Below are 20369 nucleotides of genomic sequence, written 5' to 3'. Positions count from 1 at the left end.
CGATAGAAAGGGAGGGTTGATGAAAGTCGCAATGGAGACAGGATCGAATCCTCATGGGCAATGACAACGTCGACCGAGGGCTAAGGTGAACTCCTCTGGCTGGCTGAGAATGGAGGCCAAACAGAGAGTTGAGCTCCGGAAGAAGACGAGCTTCTCGTCAACTCAGGTTTGGATTTGTTAAAGTCCACTTAGCTCATGATAGACAGGTCGCGGCTGTGTATCTAGAAAAGCTCAAACAGCTGCTGAGAGGGTAATGATTCACACTTATCATCATCACTTGAAAAGACTCTTGCCAACATAGAAAAATTGAAATCACAACTTTAGCTTAACTCATCTTCCTTTCTGACTTTTTTTAGACATTAGCTATTTTATATTTTCGTTAACTCAATCTAATAAATGGAATGAAATTCCATGTTTTTGTAATCTTCTTTTTACCAATAAATCTTTCTCACTTTCTTTATGAATATCTCAAGCTTCAAATATAATCTCCACCATCTTTTTTGGAAATGAGGACCTTGTAAGCATTTATAAACATTTTCCCCCATATCTAGCATGAATTAATAAGTTGATCATTAACTTGTGTTATATCACAATGGGCGGACAGGAAACTAGGCGGATTCTGTTTCTAAACTTGAAAATCTTATGATGAGCATATGGGCTCAAAATTCAATCTCCACCGTTCATACTAGAGACAAGGACCTTAGAAATGATTTTAAAAATTTTCACCAAGATTAAGCATGATTTGGTAAGGTGATTCTTAACTTGATGAAATAGCCGGATAGGGATTTAGACAGATTCTACCCTTGAATTGTAGAATTTGTTATAATAGGCATATGAATTTGAAATTCAATCTTCACTGTTAACATTGAAACTCTGAACATCCTAACCATGTAGAAAAAATTTCAAAAAGATCAAAACATTTTTAACCATCTAATCTTCAGTTGAAAATTAAGTATGATGCGACGACAATCATCAATGAATTTGATATATGATTTATAATTTTTCCCCCAAAATTAGTGGAATTGAGACTCGATTGTAACTGTTTACATTAAACATTGTCAAGTTTGGAATCTTCACAAAAAATTTTAGATTGATCCGAATCTATGGCATTATCCGATTGACACCTTGATTAACACTGAGAATAGAGATGAAATTCTGAATCATAGCTCAAAGTCCTATAAAATAAATCATAAGCAATCAGAATATATATTTTTTTGCATGGTATCCTAAGCAACCGGAATATATTTATATATAAATACATTGTATGAAGTTTCATGAGAGCATCTACCTCCTTGACCTTTTTATTTTGTCTTGTTTTTATCCGTCAACAACGGCGATATCTGGCGATGATAGTGGTTGACCTCTTTCTCTGATCACCACCTCCTTTTTTTCTCCTTCTCCTTTTTTCCATGGATCTTCCCCCACGAGAAAACAATCTCTTCCATCTCCAAATCTTCCTTTTTTTTCATTCCCAATATTCGTATTTTTTATTCAAAAACTTGAATTACTATTTTTTTTCATTCTTATCTTATCTTGCACGTGTCTTTTATATATTTTTTAATTTAATTTTTTTCTGTGATTATTATCAGGCATATATATATATATATATATATATTACCCTAATCAGAATAAGAATCAAGTTCTTATTAAAATTTAGATTTAATTAATTTTTTTAATCCGATTTTAAGAATTAAATCGAACTTTTATTAAAATTAAATTTTCATTTTTTATAATATAAACATAATGTAATACCAAATAAACATTTCTAAATTATTTTTAAACAAAAAAAAGTTAAAAAAAAAAAATTTATCAAAGATTTCCACTTTCCATTAAATTTTTTTATTAACAACCCCACAAAATAATTAAATAGAATTAAACATCTCCCTTATTGATATCACATTTCAATACAAACAAAAGACTTAAATTCAATTGATATCACATTTATTACAAACAAAAGACTTAAATACAATGGAACTCCAAACTCATAAGCACAAGTTCCTAAATAATTTTGGAAACTAATATACTTACGTTGGTTAAGATGTGGATATTGGAGGTTGGGTTCTTTATTAGAAATACAAAATTATATTTCTAATTTGAATTTTCACATATAATTAGTTATTTTATTATTTTAAAATCATTTTAAATACAGATGTAAATTTACAAGAATGCTTACTGCTCTACTAAGCAAGTAGTAGCCTCTAAAATGAGGCCATTGTTAAAAATACCTTTTGAGTAAAAATATACTTGTTTTGCCCCCTAACCTCAACAAATTTCCTATCTTGGGAAGTTACAGTTGAAATGCAAGACACCTGACACATAATGTAGTCACTAAAATGAATAAACTTCTTATGTTTAAAGGCTGAAATAAAGATGGTGTTTGTGTGTGTACACTTTCTAAAAATACAATGACAGTCCTGCAGTTAGCAGTAAAATCTGTTCGGCTTCTGATTACAGAATTAGCCTTTCTACAGCAGCTTTCAACACACGAAATCAGAAGAGTTGTGAGCCGAGCTTCATTGTTATCGCTCTAATTTTCTTCACAACAAAAGACAAAGTACTACGATAGTCGTTCAACCATAAAACAGGCTACTGATTACGTTATGCAGGAATTATTCACATCAGCTTGAGAAACAATAGAAATCACAGAGATGATGGCCGAACTAGCCCTATTGTCATAGGTAATGATATCAATTATCTAAATGGGGTTTCGAAGATCTGTTCCTGTGTAAAAATGGTATGTCAATCCGATTCATTACTCAAATCAGCTATCATGTAGACTAGGCCAACAGCTCTATATCCATTGCTAAACTGCAGCAAAATCAGCTAATTTGAATTCCCAACATGTAAGAAGGTACTTAAAAAAATATAATTAGGAGATTCAACTGTTTGAAAAAAAATGTTACTTACATGTATATGGATTGCAAGCATTTGAAGATGTCTGTACAGAGAAAGTGCTAGGGAATTGAAACATATGGAATCCTCAAGAAAGTGATTTTGACTTTGGAAACACCTTCAGTAACTTGATAAGTTCATATGTTCTCTTGTCATGGCCGGAGTAGAGACAGAGATCAAGTGGAGTTAATCCATCCTGAAGAAAAGTAAGGTATAAAGAATCTTTCAAGAAAACATAATTATGTCCGATGAGAAACCACACCATAATTTATGGTTAAATATAAAAGGACCACAAGAAACAGAATATAAGAGAACGAAATATTTAAGAAATTAATTTGGTGTGATATCACCATGGGAGAATTAAAAATGCTCACCAAAGTGATTTTTGTTAAATTCTCACACCAACCATGTTAAACTTGATAAAGTATTGCCTGAGTATATTATTGCCATGTTCTCGAACTAGGTCCAAGATTGAAGTGACCTTACTGCTTTTCACCTAAATCAACTTTGACTCAAATTGGAAGGTTCATTAACCTCTTTTACAATTATCGCTTAGTCATTTGTGTTCAAATTAATACCTCTTTTGAAATATAGCTTGACAAGATGTAACCTTTATGTCATCTTTTACTCAATCCATGATAGGATACTTGAACTTGCCTTTCTTCATGACAACTATTTAGTATCCTTGCCACCAAATAGAGGTGCTGACCTTAAAAACATCCTCTGCTCCCATCCCGCCCATTTCTTGGAGCAGGTGACAGTTCTTCATTTTTTCTTTTAACTTTTATTTCGCTATAACATGTTGAATTGTAATATGCTCCATATTAGCTCACCAAAGCCAATTGATGTAATTTGCGGCTTCTTGTCCTTAACTATCTAAATTTTGAAGGTAATCATTTAAATTTTTTCTATCTTATGATTACTCAAAGCCCAGATGTCAAGAAAGTGGTTAGCCCTCCTAAACATTTTTGGGTAATATATTTTTGGGTAAAACTGAAAATTCAACTGAGGAAGATCATTGAGTCAATAATCAAGACCTAAAGGTCTCCTTATCATCAAGCCAATGCTCCTCAAATTGAATTCCAAGGTTCTCATCTCTTCTATAGACGAAGACCATCTAAAATGTCCTCATATGCAAAAAGGATCATATTGCTCAACAAGGTGAAATTCAGAAAGCTTATACAAAGTTAAAAAAAATACCAAACCATTATGTCAAGATATCCTTCATGAAAGGCACAATAATTCCAAGCTTCTTGATTTACATATTTTCTCAAATAGTTCAGCTCAAGTGACAAGTTTACAAGGACACAAGCACACAAGGATATGTTACTGACAATTGACTGACGTATATGGCGAAAACAGAATGGGATGCTGTTTGATAATTAGACACAAAAAGTAGGCCAACCAAACACTTGGGGCTGTTCTCATGTATCAATGGTGCCAAAGAAACTTGAAAAAAATGAGAGAGAAGACATGGCCAGAAGGATTTGTTTAATGATTTGAACTTCTGAATTAGTTGAGAAGGGCTATGTACAAAGGACTCATTTTGGGAGATGCAACCTAACAGATTGTGGACAGAGGTGTCTACTTAATATGCACTCCTGATTCAACTGACAGTGAATTGCAAGCACCAAGGGTCCTTAGTGGAATGGTATATATCCCAGTTTCTTGATAAATTCATGATTTATCCATTTTTTCTAAAAAAAAATCCAGGATAGTGGCAAAATAAAGAAATTTAAATAAAATTATTAAGTAGCCATAATTCTCATTGATACAGTGAAGGGTACCATAAGATCCCTTAACTTGATTAAGAAAAAAATTCAGATAATCTGGCCATTAATATAAACACATATTGTCAAAAGGTGGGCCAATTTAAATGGTTATAGAAGTAGTAAGTAATTTATTGATATGAACATGTTATTAGACATACTACAATGCTCAAAGCATCCCTTCATAGTTGCTATAATTAAATAACCTCATCACAGAACAATGGAAATCCTAGATGTCTCCTAACTTAAATAAACAATGATGCAACTTTTTATGATAATCTATGGAAGCAGGAAGGTGTAACCATAAAATCAAATGCCATGACTATTAAATTAATGTGTATCTAATCATTTTAGACTGTCAATTATGATGAAAAGGGCACTGGTTGATTGCTTACTCGGTTCCTCAGAGTCTTGTCAGCTCCTTTAATTAACAAAAGCCTCACAATGTCTGTCCTTTTTGTTTGCACAGCAAGATGCAGTGGAGTCCAACCATCCTGAAAGAAGTATAATCTTTGTTTTATTGGATTTGCTTGCAAAAGACCACAAAGTTAATTGAAGAACTTGAGAACATACATCATCAGGAAGATTAATATCGACATTATATAAGAGAAGAATTTTAATGGCCTGACTTGATGCAGTTTGGACAGCATAATGGATCAAGGTAGCCCCATCCTGTTTAAAGAAACACACACAAAATATAGAATTTGAAAATAAATAGTAAATACAAGCATGACACACAAAATAATCTTTTTATTTGAATTTTTATGAATTATATGTTGTCAAAAGCTTTAAAATGTATACTTCATGAAAAGAACTTACTCGATCAAGAACAAAAGGATTTGCTGATTCTCTCAATAGATAGTTCATAATGGCTTGTTTCTTTCCAATTATTGCTTTATGGATTGCCGTCAACCCATCCTAAACGAACAAATTTTGATCAAACAGAGTAATCAAACAAAATCCAAGGCAAATTGAAATCACTCAAGTACTATTTACTTCTTAAAGGCATCATTGGCTATTTCTCCAAACAAAGGATATGCATTGTTAAAAGCTACTGAGAAGAGTTACCTTATCAGCAGCATTGATATCAACATTGTGCTTCAGTAGCGTGTCCAAAAGATAGAACTCCCCTGATGCAGCAAGTGTGTGTAGAGGTAACCATTTACTCTGAAATGATAATAAGTTACTAATACTATGCATGCAAAAGGGCAGTTTCACAGTACAAGATAAATACTGGCATGTAGTGCCAGAAGTAAACCAAGAAAACAACAACAAAAAAAAAAACTCAGAATGAAACTGAAAATGCATATGCATGCTTTAACACACAATTGAGCATTAAGCAAATTCTGGTACTTATATAGACAAACCAATAATTTGTTAGCAAACTTGCTCTTTTAACTTCATGCTTTTGTGGAACGAAAGGGTTTTTTTTTTATTTCATTGAATTTAAGTGAATACTTAATGTACATGTATCTAAATGATAAAATTAGCGATAAACTCCATCACAAGAAGAGAATCTGCAAAGCTATTATACCACCAAATTGTTTCTTTAGATCTTTTGGATGAAACAATATTGGATCTTGTTAAAAAAGCCATTGGCTATGTTGATTTAATGTAAGAAAAAGAATCTGAAAATTGGAAACTTTTGTGAGTCCCTGAATAGCTTAAAGTAAATTTCAAGCCAAAAGGATATTTAACAAGATCATGCTTAAAAAAAAATAACAGTAAACCCAAAAGGATGAAACCTGATTATCGAAAAACATAGAGAATGACAAAGAAAAAAAGTTTATCAGTTTTATGGGCGAATTTTTGGTGAATGAGCTATATCTAATTGGCATTAAATGATATCACATATTGGAAGCAAAATCTGCAAATGCTAGCCCGTTCAACTCCATATCATTTGAGAGGATAGTTCAACATCACCAAATACAAATTTAAAAATGCAAATGATCAACACTGAAAATAAATCCACAGCCCTCAAAAGCTAACAGCAGTCCAAGAACTTACAGAGGTGGCCTCCAAAACATTAGGTATACGTTTGTTCAACAGGACTTTTTTTCTTCCTTTGTGAATAGTTTACGAGAACCTAAGCATCAGAACAGCAACCAAACAAATAAATTAAGGGAGGAACTTGTCAGTAATAGTCTCCCAAAATCTTATAGGAAAAGAACTAAACAATTAAAGCCTGGAAAAACAGAAATGCAACAAGAAGTATAATCCTGACTAATTCCTAACGAAATTATTTAGTTAATTCCACCAAGTTACAGAAAGGAAAATCACTTGAAACAAGGCAGAAGATATTGCAGTTCTCCATTCCAAGAAAGTTCTCAGTACAAAACTAAAATAGAGAAGAAACACCAAATCATGCAAACGCATAACATGATAATAGTGCAAACAAGATAATCAAATTAGATATCATAAAAAATCATTTTTTTTCTTCAAAAAAATCATGTAAAACCGCATGGAGAACATAGAAAAACTAAACTATCAGAAGAATTCAAACGCACAGGCATTAGAAAAAAAAAACAAAGACAATCACCTTTCGGTTTCTTCTCATCATCCATCATCTCCCCAGGAACATAATCCTCACTATTAAAGAAATCCGAGATGTCTTCAAAACTCCCTCCACCCAACCACGACCTCGGATTCCTCGGAGCCACCCTTCCCTCCGGCTCCGGGCGGATCCACCACCTTTTCCTCCGGCGGAAAACTGTCCGGATTGTCAAGAACCACCGGCTTCAGCTTCGCCAACTTCATCTCCTTGAACGCCAAGTACTCCTCCATGTCAGGCAACGGCGATTTCAGCCTCCTCTCCAATTTGCTCCCGAACTTGAGCTCATGCGCAATCTTGCGCTTCTCCTTCTTGGTCAAGCTCAGCTGCGCCGCCGTCTCTTTCCACTTATCAGGTATCAAGCACTCTGGCTCCACCTCGGCGGAAGCACGGGAGGCTTTCCTCCGGGAGGGTTTTCCCACGGGTTTAGGGTACACAAAGGGGTCTCCACCCTCGAATGCGCCTTCCTCGAAGACGAGGCAGTCTCCAATGACACGCTCATCATCTCCATCATCTCCGGCGAAGGTTGGGACTAGTTCTTCGTCTTCTTCGTCGTGGCGCTGCTGCTGCTGGGGTTTGGGGGGTTTGCGGGGTTGGGAGAAAGAGGAGTAGGGGAAGGAGGTGGGGACGGTGGCAGCGGCGGTGACGGAGAAGGCTGGGGAGGAGCGGAGAGAAGGTCGGAGAGGAGGAGGACGATGGAGGATTGGAGGGATGGTAGAGTGGAGAGTGAGACGAAACGCCGGAGTCGATGCCATCTCGCGGCGGTTAAGTGTTGGCCTATGATAATTCAGGCGCTTTTATCCGTTCTATCTTTTCTCTTGATGTTCTAATTGATATTAATACTAATAAAATTATTGATAAAGAACGTGTGCTCAGCGGCATGGCCCGCTTGCACAAGAATAAGATAAAAAAACTTTCCGAGTTCAACTCTTCTTGGATGCTTAGGGCCAGTGTTTTTAAAACCGGACCGGACCGGCCGGTCGGACCAAAAAAAATCGGGAACCGACCCATTGCCCGGTCCGGTTTTATAAAAATTGTTGACCAAATTTTGAACCGGTCAAACCCGGCGAACCGGCCGGTCGGACCAAACCCGGATGGAACCCGGTTTTCAAATATTTTTTTAAGAAAGAACTTAGGGCATGAATTAGCTCTCTTTTTTTCTTGATTTCATGATACTCTTTGAGTCTTGATTTGTCAAAAATATTGTTTTGGATTGTTGGAACTTTGGAGTTTAGAGGTATGAGAAAAATAAACAAAAATAAAGAAACTTGTAAATTATTTAAGAGGTATAGATCATTTTAGGACTTTATTTTTATTTTATACTTTTTTTATTTTTAATGGTAATGATGATCAAATATAAGAATTAAATTAAGCATACTTAGTTCTAGCTTTGTTTTGAATTTTTTTTGTTTATGTCTTGTCTTATCTCATCCTCACATAATTAGTAATTTAATTAGTGGTTTAACTTATGTAGTTATCATCATCCATTTATGATTAATAGATTAAGAAATAAAAAGTTTAAAGAGTTGTATTTGTTGCTTTATCTAGATTAATTATTTGAATCTTTAACGATTTTGATAAAATCATAATGATATTAAAATAAATATTTAAAATAATCATGATTAAGAATATGATAAAGTTTGTTATTATATATATATATATAATTAATTTATGACGTCATCCGGTCCGACCAGAACTGGTCATCCGGTCGGACCGACTGACCCGTGACCCAAATATGGAGCCGGTTCGCTATCCGGTCCGGTTTTAAAAACATTGCTTAGGGCGTGTTTGGTTCGGAAGTGGGGTACCGAAGTGATGAAAGTAAGAAATGGTTACTTCAGGAGAAGTGGGGATTTCGGCTGGAGATGTCTATTTCCATGTGTTTGATTAGGAGGGAAAATATCACATCAGTGACCACTTCAGGTGTTTGGATGGTAGAAGTGAAAATCTTGAAAATGCGACTTCACCAGTTCCTTGTGTTTGGTAACACCGAAGTGGGTTTATGATCACCACTTCGGTGAGGAGGGGTGAACTTACCCCATGTTTGTTAGGGATGTTATAAATTATTTGAAAATGTTAAAATACTAATTAAAAAAAATCACCCCTTCAATATTTATTTAAGTTATTTAATTTTTTTTAATCCAAAAATTAAAAGTATGCTACAAATGGTTTATGAATATAACAAACATTTCATAAATTGGGTTAACTTAACTTTTGCAATATTAAAAATATTTTTTTCTTAACTCAATATTTAGGTATGTGATTTTTAAATCAAAAAAATTAAAAGTATGCTACTGAATGTTTTATGAATACAACAAACATTTTCATAAATTGGGTTAATTTAACTTTGCAATATTATCTTAAATTAGAAAAATTTGAGGTATTTTTAATTTTTTTCCTTAATCCAAAAAAATTAATATTGGATGACTACTGAATGTTTTATGAATACAACAAACATTTCATAAATTCGGTTAATTTAACTTTGCAATATTAATTTTTTTTTTCTTAAATTAGAAAATTTGCAATATTTAATTTTTCCTTTACCAAAAAATTAAAAGTATGCTACGAATGTTTTATGAATATAACAAACATTGTATAAATTGGGTTAATTTAACTTTGCAATAGTATATTTTTTTTCTTTAATTCTAAATTTAAGTTATTTAATTGTTTTCAATCAAGAAATCAATAACTTTCCAATATTTACAATTTTTTGTTTTTTTTTTTCTTGAACCCAAAATTAAAGTTATTGAAGTTGTTGAACTCTTTTATAACTTTGATCCGAAAATTAAAGTTTAACATGTGTTATCAATATTCCGGTTTATTACAATTTGTTTTTTAAAGTTTTTCCTATTGATAAATTGAAAGACCAAGAATTGAAAAAACCATAAAGAGAACTTTTGAACATTGGTTTTTATGCTTGCATACAAGCAAACACCCACAAAACTTGTATTATTATAACCAAGCAACATAAGCTTATACAGAGAGCTGCAAATATACACAGATTGTACATCACCCATGCCAACAATTATGATATACAACTCCATTACCATGAAATTACAAGTTATCTGGTATCGACAAAGTTTTTACGCAAAACATTGAACTCATTCTCAGACAGATCGAGAGAAGAACATTCTCAGCACAATCAGCAAAGATTTCTTCCAAGCAAGCACTACTCCTCTCTTCCTCATGTCCTTCTGAGCAGCCTCTGCAATAATATGATGCAACTATAAAGCAAACAAACCCGACGAAAAATTTAAATTAAGCTTGTTAAATAAGATAACTTGCCAATGTCATTGTTCTGAAAGCGATACTTGAGAACTACACATTCTTACAATCATTGAATTCAGCAAAAATTGTTTTTGTAATCTCCCCGATCCATCCCGAATGCCCTCATGCGAGGAGCCTAATTGCAAACATAGAAGCAGTGAAAAGTAGATGCTAAGGAAGCTTAACTCAAGACTAGCGGCGTTAAACACATGGATTGAACCAAAACTAACAAGAAACAATGGTTGTTTTTTATGGCATGCTATAAAGTCTTTAAAACAAAAGGTCCAAATATTTCAGAGATATAGAGAAAGAAATTCATCAAACAATCGATAATAAATACCTTTGATTGAAAGTGCTAGTGAGCACACACCAAAAGAAGTAGTAGTGGATAGAGTTTGAATGAATTAATTTTAAGATCTATATGTGATTATCAGGCTGGCATGTTTGACAACAGTGCCATTTGCTCTGGTCCTCTTAAACAAAGTAATCCACACATGCCAACAACTTTGTTTGTACATCACCCAGATCAGAGAATCAATTCCGTACTATCTCTTCATTTAATTATCAACCAACTGAAACATCAACAAATCAATGATTAGGAAAAAAACAACTGTGACAAAAAAGTGGAAATTTGGACGCAGTTAATGATATAAGAGTACGAGATTATTGATAAAGAAATAATTATCATCATATCTTTGCATTTCTTTCGGAAAAAGAAAAAGTTACCTTGTCGTGAAATTTGTACAACGTGCCAATACATGCCTTTTCGGGTTCCTCAATATTGACTTTCCTTGAAGCAATTCGTGTTTGCTTGGCATGGCTCGGTGGTAGCAATAGCAACAATTTAAGCACATTCATTGGCACATGTTCTTGAAAAACAACCAAAGGGGACCAAATCCTATACAAAAGGTGGGTCTGCAATGGTGGCACTCGTGTCGCTCTGATTGCCCGCCACGCTTTAGTATAAATCCGTTAAGAAAAATAATCTCATGGAAAGGAGGTTTTAAGCGAAAAAAATAAAATACTTACGAAACCCTAGAATACAAATAATGCATAAAAACAACAATGTAACGCTACCTTGACACTCAAGCAAATTAGATGCGTAAAGGTCGCAAAAAGATTGGCATCGAAGTGCCCCTAATTTTGCCCCCTGCAGCTCCAATTTAAAACTCTTGTGTCATATTAGAGAAACAGTGCCTCAGTGCAATGTCACAATTTGCCTTTCATCATTGCCATCCTACATTACCCGAAATGAAATCCACAAAAAAACAAAGGAAATAAGAGCGAGAAAACCATGTTAGTGATGCAGACAAACATATATCCCAACCATGCGAGCAACATAAAGATAAGCATGTCCAGACAAACATGAAAGCAAAAGACAAAACATGAAATGCATGAACGGATGCAACCATAGCAAGGTGTCCAATGCTATGTTCACCCATCACAAAACATGAGGCAGTCCTGATGCATGCAATGCACAACCATGCAATAAAATAACTAGTTACTAGAAGCAGGGTTCAGTCAAGTGAGGCTGAAGCAGTAGGTGCTGAATCAAACCATCCTGGATAGAAAAGTTTCTATCCAATCCTTCCTCAGGTCCATGTCCTTCACCATGAAGCCTCTTGCCTCAATCTCACGGAATTGCAGAAAATCAAACACCTGAACAAGTTCCTTCTTTTCAAAACCATCAACCTCCATAACCTTGGTATACAAGCTTTCTGCCCAGTGTGTGGGGTTTTAATAGCGTATGCCATTTCTCCCACCACAACAATTAGATCACCCATCATTGAAGGATTTTTTGAACCCCTACTTGAGCGTTGAGACCTTGGTGTTGATGAGGTTGCAGGGCTGCTCACAGCAGGTGGGGCGGAGTTGAATTCAGCATCATCATCACTTGGTTGTTCTATTGGTTCTTCATCAAAGTTGTTGTTATTGTTGCCTTCGTGTTCCGAGTTTTCTCCCAAATCAACAAACACGGACGCTTAGCATACCGCCCGTTGCATTGTCCTCCCCACATATAACCCGCAATGACTCATAATGCTCAATTGGTTTTGTTTATGAAAGCCTTTTTGCACGGGTGTGCCTATATTACAGTGCATACACGACAAAGGTCAGAGATATAATCATGCTCCTATCATGCAAATAATACAAGTAAAGTCGGATCATGTTACCTCGATGTATATTAAGGCAACCATGGGATCAAGGGTGATGGTCTTCGTGGCATCATCCCATCCAAAGCACTCATCGAGTTCTCTCACTTTCTTTATCTCCGCGTACCGTGATTTCAAAGTTCGATAATGATTTTCAACGTTCTCCGCACTGAATTCAGTATTAAACCTAGCATTTACAACAACAGCAGCAAAGACAAATGCTGCTCGTTTGAATGATTTGTCACATTTCAGCCCTTTTCGTACTTGTTCCAGCAGAATTGGGATCAAGAAGCTATCATATTCAGCCTTCCATCGCTTGTTAGGGGTACCGCGCTTGCTGCCAAAAGCCTTTGATGATGACTTCTCCGTCGTACGCTCAATGCCCTCCATCGTAGCTGGAATTCTAGTGGAAAATTATAACTACGTAAGATTCTTAAATCTATCTGGTGTAAGCTGCTGCTTGTGCAGAACCATACACATCCATAACTCATATCATGGTAACGAATGAATTATGTATCAAGGGAAAACAAAAGAAACTGCGGCGTCATTATAAAGACAAGTGAATCATGAAAAAGAAACAAAAATATGACACTGTTAACCATGAAAACAACAAAGGACAGAATGATACAAACATACAATGGAATTAGGAAGCCAGAGAACAAGTGAACTAATGACAGAATACTATGAAATAAACAAGGGAAATATCAAGCGATAATACTATGAAGCTGTAAATGCATCAATAAATGGAAATAACAAAGGAATTATGAAAATAATCGGTAGGTGAAGATAAACACCTCAACAACTGAAGATGAAAAGATGTACTCTAGACATCATAGTCTAACGAAGCAAATCCATGCAGGGAAAAAAATTCAGGTAAAACAAACAGTTCACAAGGCAAACTTTTTATAATAAAAAAAAACCACTATAAGTCATCCACATGTCATTTGCTATCTTGTCTCTAAGTTCAATCCAAGCCCGATTCTCTTCCCGTTGTTCTCGCTGTGACCGGGGCTGTGTTGACATGATTTGCTCATCATTTTGTGTGCTTTCTTCATGCATCAACATATCGTTTGGGTCAACACCTGCTATATAGTTATGCAATATGCAACATGCAAGAACTAATTTAACTTGTATCCTAAAAGGGAAGAAAGGGTGTGATGTAAGAATCTTGAAACGATTTTTCAAGATTGCGAAAGCACGCTCTACACGAGACCGTAGCATCGAGTGTCGAAGGTTGAACAATTCCCTTGGATTTGTTGGCGCCCTTCCACTGTGTTCTTTCAAGTGATACCTAACACCTCGATACGGTGCTATGAACCCTTGCATAGTAGTATAACCGGCGTCTACAAGATAATACTTCCCTACAATAATGACACCTGTCAATTGTTCGTTCGTGTAATATTTTAATTCACTAGTACTCGGTCTCCTACCTTCTATCAATTTTAATCCTTCAGGTTGTGGCCTTGCTAGTGCATCTTTTAAAACAGTGAAGTCATTCGCTAATCCCTCCCAACCCGCCAACACATAAGTGAACTGCAAATCAGGATTAACAACAGCCAAGACATTCTGGGTTGGGCCTTCACGACCACGAAAACCGAGGCATTTCTTGAGGGTGGGGACCGGACGCATCAATGTGCGTCCCCATCTAACAACCCTATACTGATCCCCTACACCGTGAAAAAGTATATGAAGGAAATTGGAAGGAATGATTATTCATCAAATGAGTAAATTTATGTTATATGCTAAATTTACTTACTTTGAAGAATGGATACTAGTTGGGATTACATTCAATTTCTGGGTGACAAGTGGAGCTAGGGGAATGAACAAAATCATCTCGAGCAAAGACAAAGCGACTCCGAGCACGCAATTAAAAATATCTACTAATTGTCTCCCCGGATCGGACAAACTCAATTCTCATAGTCCTATTTTTTGTGTTATGACCAACAATATGTAAGAAAAATTGCTAATCTGTTCCTCCACGAGATATGTGCCAGCGTCTCTGAAGGAGATGCTTGTCACGCATGATCGAGGCTAGATGCATAAAAGGACCTACATCCATCCTAAGATAGCTCACGCAATAATCACGACCACTCCTTAAAATACGCTCCATATGTTTTTTCCTAGTCAAGTCTCGAAACATGGACGGTTCCTTACTTCTCCCTGGCTTAGAGACATGCATATCCTCAATTATGCAGGCAACAACCACAACAACGGTAGTAAACGCGGCAACCAACGGCCTTACACGGTCATTAACAATCCAATTATCCATCTACATAATTATGGACAACGTCAATGATATGAACATGAAACTACAAACTGAATTTGGTACACACCAGTCGGTAAAGTGCAAATTATAACAGGAAATAAGTCTGAACAAAAAAAATAAGGAACAAACCACAATGAAATAAACCAGCATGCTATCAATAACACTGTAGACTATGTACACAATAAAATGGCATGTTTAGGAATAAGAACAAGAAATAAACCAATATGATATAATAATTTATGAAACAAATCAGTTTAAAAATAATAACATACAGACCACAAAGAAATAAACCAGTATGCTATGAATAACACAAAATAATAAGTAAACAATAAGAAGCTATGATAAGGAATAAGAAAGAGTAATACCAAACCAGAAATAAACCTCTGTGAACAATACATGGAAATAAAGCAGCAAGCAGTTAAATAAGTATGCTATGACCAGCACAACATAATATGCAAAGGATAACATGCTATGATAAGGAACAAGGAACAAGGATTAACACAACAGATATAAACCATTATGAACATGAATGACAAATAAGAACATGTAATAAACAACTTTGAAACAAGAATATGAAATAATTATTTAACAAAAAAAAAGCAGCGTAAAAAAGATTAAGAAACAAAACACAATGAAATAAACCAACATGCTATCAATAACACAACCTAATAAGTAAACAATAACATGTTATGATAAAGAATAAGTAATGAGAAATAAACAAAAAAGAAATAAACCATTATGATCAAAAAAATGGTAATAAAGCAGTAAGAAATAAACAAGTATGAACAGGAATAACAAAAAAACTCATATGCTATGAACAACACAACATGTGTAAACAAACATGCTATGATACGGTATAACAAATGAGAAATACAACAAAAGAAATAAACCAGTATGAATAAGAGTAACAATTAAACAAGTATGATACGAATAACAAATATATCTAACCCAATAATATGCAGATCTGGAAATAAGAAATAAGACATGGCATCAAACTGAATAAGAAATAACCAGTATGAACAAGGAATATACCACTTGAACAAATATAGCTAACAACTAAACCAGTATTAAAAAAATAAAACAAAGGGTTTTCTTGCAGATCTCGAAGGAAACAATATCTGAAAGGAAAAAACTAGGCATGATCGTATATCAAAAATACCATGGTCTAGAAAAACAGAAAACAAATTTTTTTTTTTAAAAAGGTAAAAACAGAAAACCATGGTCTAACAAAACTAGGCAACAAAATTTGTTAAAAAAAAGGTAAAAACAGAAAACCTACAAGCATAAAAGAAAGGGAAAAAGGGGGGAAATATATCAAAAATAGCATGGTCTAAAAAAACCAGTTCTCACACATATACGTAACAAATAAACCAGTATGAAAAAATTAAACAGAAGGTTTTCTTTCAGAGCTAAAAAGGAAAACAAAATTTCAAGAGGAAAACAACTGAAAACAAAAAGGAACAACAACAAAAAAAAACATGGTAAAAACATCAAGATAATAGCATAATGGAAATGGACAAAAAGGGAAAAAATATCAACAATAGCAACAACTAACCACTTGCAGATATGGAAGAAACTCAAGATCCGTAGAGGAAAAACTCGGAAAGTCGAGAAGAAGCGTAAGACCATCTCAAAACCTTGAAGAAACAACACAATTAAAAAAAAGGAAACACGTCTGAAATATAGATCGTCAAGAACGAAAAAGGGAAAAAGAAAAACAAATAGCATCGTCGCATCCATTTCTCGGGAGGGAAGATGTCTACCGAAAGTTAGATCTCGAACGCGGGCGAACAAGGAAAACAGGATCACAGCCAAGAGAAGGATGGTGGTCACAGAGGGCATGTGATGTTCGGGTGAAGACGGCAGGGGAGATCGGGAGTGGAGGAGGTGGACAACACTAGAAGAGACTCGGAGACGAGAGGGAGAGGCCGGGAGTGGAGGAGGCAGAGAAACCCTAGAAGAGAGACCCAGGAGAAGATGAGAATGGAGAGGGAGAACCCTAGAAGGGAGACGAGAGGGGTGAGAGATCGAGAGGACGCGGAGAACCCTAGAACAAAACCCCGGAAGTGGCTCAGGGAATTGGAGAAAGGTGGGGGAAGTTCAACGCATCACGTGACAACACGTGAGGGAAGTGAACGTCGCAAATCCCACTTCGGGATTTTTTCTCCCGAAGTGGATGGGGTGAAGTGGACTGCTTTGGAAGTTGTCAAATCAATATTTCAAAGCTCACTTCGGCGAACCAAACAAGAAGAAGTGCTTCGGAAGTAACCATTTCAGCCACTTCGGGTTCAAATTCAGCGAACCAAACACGCCCTTACCGTCGGAGGCTCACATCCTTGAGTCAGGATGTAAGATTGGATGACCAATTCCGGTTATATGCATGTATCTAACATGTTGTTTGTTCACATTTTCGTTAAAATAAAAAGTAATTTTGTAGTGTCTGTATAAATAATAAGAAATGTTATACATGCCGACTTTTTAGGTTAAAATTACAAACCAAATGACGTGGTTGCTTATTGACATACATGTCATTCGTTGTCTCTCTCTTCTGGGATAAACCTGATTAAAAAAATGCAACTTTCCCAAATCCCTTCCTTCTCGGACAGAAGCAATTCTCTCAAATGCCTTTTTCTTCTTCGAAGCCTTTCCTCTGCAAAGCATCTCCGAAGCCACTCCTTATCTCTCTGGTGGTATCTCCTCTATGAAGCATATCCGAAGCCGCTCATCAAGCCCTGACAGTATCTCCTCTCCGAACTCTGAGCAATATCTCTTCTTTTGATTGATTTTTTTCCTTTAATAAATTAAAAAGAGAGTAAAAGGAGAGTTTCGGTGAGATCGATTGCAAGAAAATGCTTCACCTAGATTATCGACTTCAAACAAGTAACTTAACAAATACTTCTAAGGAAGAAATCTGGTCGAAATCCTCTCCCTCTCCCTCATCCTTGATTTTTTCTCCGTCTCCTCAACTTCCATCGAGATCGATCATGAGATCTTGCTTCGAAATCGCCTCTCAATTTTCAAAGTATTTGCTTATTTTTCTTGTTAGATTCATCCTTAGTTCCATTGAATTATAATGGATGCTAGGATTTGATTGTGATTTGGAATATTAACCTTCACATGAGAGTTTTGATTTGCAAGATGAGTAATGCAAGCCGTCTTGATGTTCGTGGTGATATGAGTTTCTAGTAACTGTTTCTAAAGAGCTTGTTTGTTGCTTATTTATTTATTCGGTGGGTTGTCATTCTTTGTTCTAGTACTTGGAGAGTTTACTTATCAATTTGTTCTCTAGATTCTTGTTCAACTATGCTTTTGGAAGTTTAATGATACTTGTTATGTATTCTTGTTCTCATTTTTATCCTCACTATGTATTTTTATTATAGAAAGAACAATTAGTTAGTTTGAGTTTAATGGTCATGGTATTTATGTCTTTTAGGTGAAGGATTAAACTTGGGTGGATTCAAGTTTGAGCTTGCTCTCAGCAACTTCTTCATATTTGAGTCTTAGGATTGGCCGCAATACTTTTTTCTTTTTTCTTTTTTTTTCTTTTTTTTTGTTTTCGTATTTTGATCAGGTTGTTGATTCAACCTCAAAATTTGTATATGAAGAGGACCAACATTACTCTTGATTAAACAATCTCCTAGAAAGAATCTATGAATGGATTTTTTTCCAAATTAGAGTATTCTATTGTTAATGTTACCATGTTGTTAATCCAATATGCAAAAAGTTATACCTGCATAATAATTACTAGCAAATAAACAAGTTATTTATACATCAAAAAAATCTTCCGTTGAAAGCACACATTGAAAAGATAGAACATCCCTTACTTCTAATTGCCAAAACACCATCTTGAATTACTCCATAATTGAATGTTCATCATTAGAAGATTCATCCTTAATCTGAATGCTGGGTCTCAACATTCATCCTCAGTTTAAATAAATGGTTTCAACATTACAAAAGCTCAGTATTTGCTGAAAAAATTTAGCTACAAGTGTGAGTATTTGCCAATTGAATAAACAATACTATGATGAGAATCACAGAAATAACTTTAGAGACATCATCAACATTCATCTTGGCAGCCTTTACTTTTGCCCACTTTCTGCCTGTGATTTGCATATCATAGATGAAAAATGAACTAACTTAGAATGATGCAAATAATTAGATCTTATGTTACTAACTTAATAGAAACCCCATCAACATCTTTTTTTAGCTATATAGACACCCAACCAAATATTACATGAAAAAGTACAAAACACGGGCACAGAAAAAAATTTTTAGCTAGCATATAAAAGATAGGGCTAAGAAGTGCATAAATTAATAGAAACCCCATCAACATTTTTTTTCAATATTGATCACCAATGCATGATTCAATCAAAATAAATTCATTATATCGAACACTTACTTTAGATATTATGGAGACATGTTCTTCAATAGAGATGGATTTTTTTACCACTGCTTTTCATATCATCTTATGTAAATGTCTGCATAAATTAAAAAAAATGGTAAAATTAGATGTTGTGAAAGAAGTGCATATCGAATGCCTAGAGAAGAGGAATTTTTAAACACCTGAATTAGAAGTGGCATTGGCCCATGAAGCTAAATTTGATTCTTGATCAAATGAAGTAGATGTTTCAATTTCATTTGGAAGCATATCTACACTTTCAATGGGTGTTGAATAGTATGATGGTTTACCCTATTACATATCATTCAATCACAAAAAAAAAAAAAGTGCAATATCGTATAAGTAAAAAAGCAATTGTAAAGGGGTGTCACACCATTCACTAGAAAATAGAGTTATTCTCTATTTTTAAATTACCTGTGATGATGCATCTATGCCAACATTTTGCCAAGTGAAGTTACAAATATCTACATTTAACACATTTGAAAAATAATTGGAGTTCACCTAACAAAACAAATTATTATCCAATTTATTAAAAACATCTTATACAATACTAAACAAATTTAAATATAGAAGAAGCAAACATTACCACACACTTTCTTGAGTACAAAGTTCAACTTGTGTGTCATTTTGCATTTGTGCATTTCCTTTTGCTTGAGCTTTCTAAAGAAAATATTAAATTTAGTAAAAAAAAATGAAACACCAAGAAGAATTTTGTAAAAAAAACTAAGTACCTTTCTTTTATTTATAATGATTATTTCTTCAACTTTTGATTTCTTTCTCTTCAACGGTGGCCAGCCTTTACTAGCACTTTTAAAGGAGTTAGAAACCATGAAGATGTTGCTTCGTGATGCTTATGTTTTTTTTTCCAACAACATTGGTAGTATAATTTGATTCGACTTATTCTCACAAAAATTTGCATTATCCATGAGTTTCTCAATTGCCTCATCCACACACCTCATTAAGAAGTTATATTTTTCAATAGATTATACTCCGATTTCAGTAGCCTGAGAAAAGTGAGAATCTACATTAGAAGATGCAACTTCTTTCCCATTCTTCACTTATTCAGAAGACTCGA

General features: G+C 34.8%; 1 protein-coding gene across 1 annotated transcript; it reads right to left on the bottom strand.

Moving 5' to 3' along the window:
• Positions 1 to 2322: 2322 nt before the first annotated feature.
• Positions 2323 to 8007, bottom strand: LOC120280619 (ankyrin repeat domain-containing protein, chloroplastic). The gene is given in 10 exon segments (XM_039287499.1): positions 2323 to 2808; positions 2908 to 3088; positions 5057 to 5155; positions 5235 to 5333; positions 5481 to 5579; positions 5730 to 5828; positions 6669 to 6716; positions 6719 to 6747; positions 7201 to 7345; positions 7347 to 8007. Coding segments are annotated over 9 exon segments (1347 nt in total). The 5' UTR covers positions 7968 to 8007; the 3' UTR covers positions 2323 to 2808; positions 2908 to 2980.
• Positions 8008 to 20369: the final 12362 nt, after the last annotated feature.

Source organism: Dioscorea cayenensis, chromosome 2 (assembly GCF_009730915.1).
Source record: "Dioscorea cayenensis subsp. rotundata cultivar TDr96_F1 chromosome 2, TDr96_F1_v2_PseudoChromosome.rev07_lg8_w22 25.fasta, whole genome shotgun sequence".
Lineage (NCBI taxonomy): Eukaryota > Viridiplantae > Streptophyta > Magnoliopsida > Dioscoreales > Dioscoreaceae > Dioscorea > Dioscorea cayenensis.
The sequence above is the reverse complement of the archived record's forward strand: the minus strand, read 5'-3'. Positions and strand labels throughout refer to the sequence as shown.